Source organism: Camelina sativa, chromosome 9 (genome assembly GCF_030686135.1).
Source record: "Camelina sativa cultivar CO46 ecotype springtype chromosome 9, ASM3068613v1".
NCBI lineage: Eukaryota > Viridiplantae > Streptophyta > Magnoliopsida > Brassicales > Brassicaceae > Camelina > Camelina sativa.
In genome coordinates, this window is record NC_141888.1 from 9,156,503 (window position 1) to 9,157,539 (window position 1,037).

Genomic DNA, 1,037 nt, shown 5'->3' on the forward strand with positions numbered 1-1,037 from the left:
AGTAATCTTCAACCATAATGCCATGTCATCCAATATCCATAATTCCTTCAAGGCGCGAAACCATCTTCCCGAGTCCTACTTCACCATCTTGTAGCATAAGAAATCTTCATGCTTTCATAACACCCCCAAGTTGAAAAGGCAACAACAAAGAAACACGGCATGCGTGGTAGTGGTACTTTGTAATCATCATAAACTTTGAGGGCTGTTTCGTAACATGGATCGTACATAAAACCTCAAAACACCGTTCTCTTTCATTCTCACCTTCATCATCATCTCTCTCTCTCTTTCTTCTGTTTCTTTGAGGAGATGAGAACTTTAAAGACTCAAAGCACAAGTGGGAGAAGAAGATGCGACAAGCTCAAGAGTAGAAGGGCACATGTGTTACACCCGTGCTGCGGAAAGGGTAGTATCGACGGAGGGGAGAAGGTAACGGAGAAGCTCCGAGCGTTGCAGAGCCTTCTTCCTGCGCCGGCGAAGCTGAGTGAGTCGGAGAATGTAGGTGGTGGAGAGACGGATCAGCTGTTTCAAGACACGGCGGATTATATCGTCCGGCTTAGAACACAAGTCGTGGTGATGAAGAAACTGATCGAGATTTACGACAACGCCTCTGATCAGAAGAGAGAAATTGTTTTATAATGTTCATTTATATTTTTAATATTTCTTTAGTTTGATTATTTCAATTTTTTTTTCCTGTTATGCTTATTATATTTGTGATCGAAATGTTTTTTTGTTACGGTAGTCATGAATGTGTATAATGCTTTGATTTCAAGAAAGAAGTATTGACAAAACTGATAACCTTGTTTAAATTTATATGTCCTAGTCACCGATAGCCTAGTTGTTTTTGCAGTATTAATCTATTTATTTTTTTTGGTTAAATGTCATGCTTTATTTTACTTTTATTGATGGTGAAACAACGACACTAGAACCGGGTTTGAAACATCTCGGATTACATTTAGAAATAGAGTTATACTTTTATAAGCATGGGAGGTAGTAATTACTTGGAACCACGACATTGGAACATCCTAGAATTGCGTCTC

At 38.9% G+C, this 1,037-nt stretch overlaps 1 protein-coding gene across 1 annotated transcript; it reads left to right on the plus strand.

The window, feature by feature from the left end:
* Window positions 1–788, plus strand: LOC104710788 (uncharacterized). The gene has a single exon (XM_010427441.2). It carries the CDS (start codon window positions 307–309, stop codon window positions 634–636), a length of 330 nt encoding a protein of 109 aa, XP_010425743.1. The 5' UTR covers window positions 1–306; the 3' UTR covers window positions 637–788.
* The last annotated feature ends 249 nt before the right edge of the window (window positions 789–1,037 follow it).

Bases quoted from the DNA above. Each gene is read 5' to 3' on its own strand.
- LOC104710788 (XM_010427441.2), top strand. From the start codon at position 307: ATGAGAACTTTAAAGACTCAAAGCACAAGTGGGAGAAGAAGATGCGAC.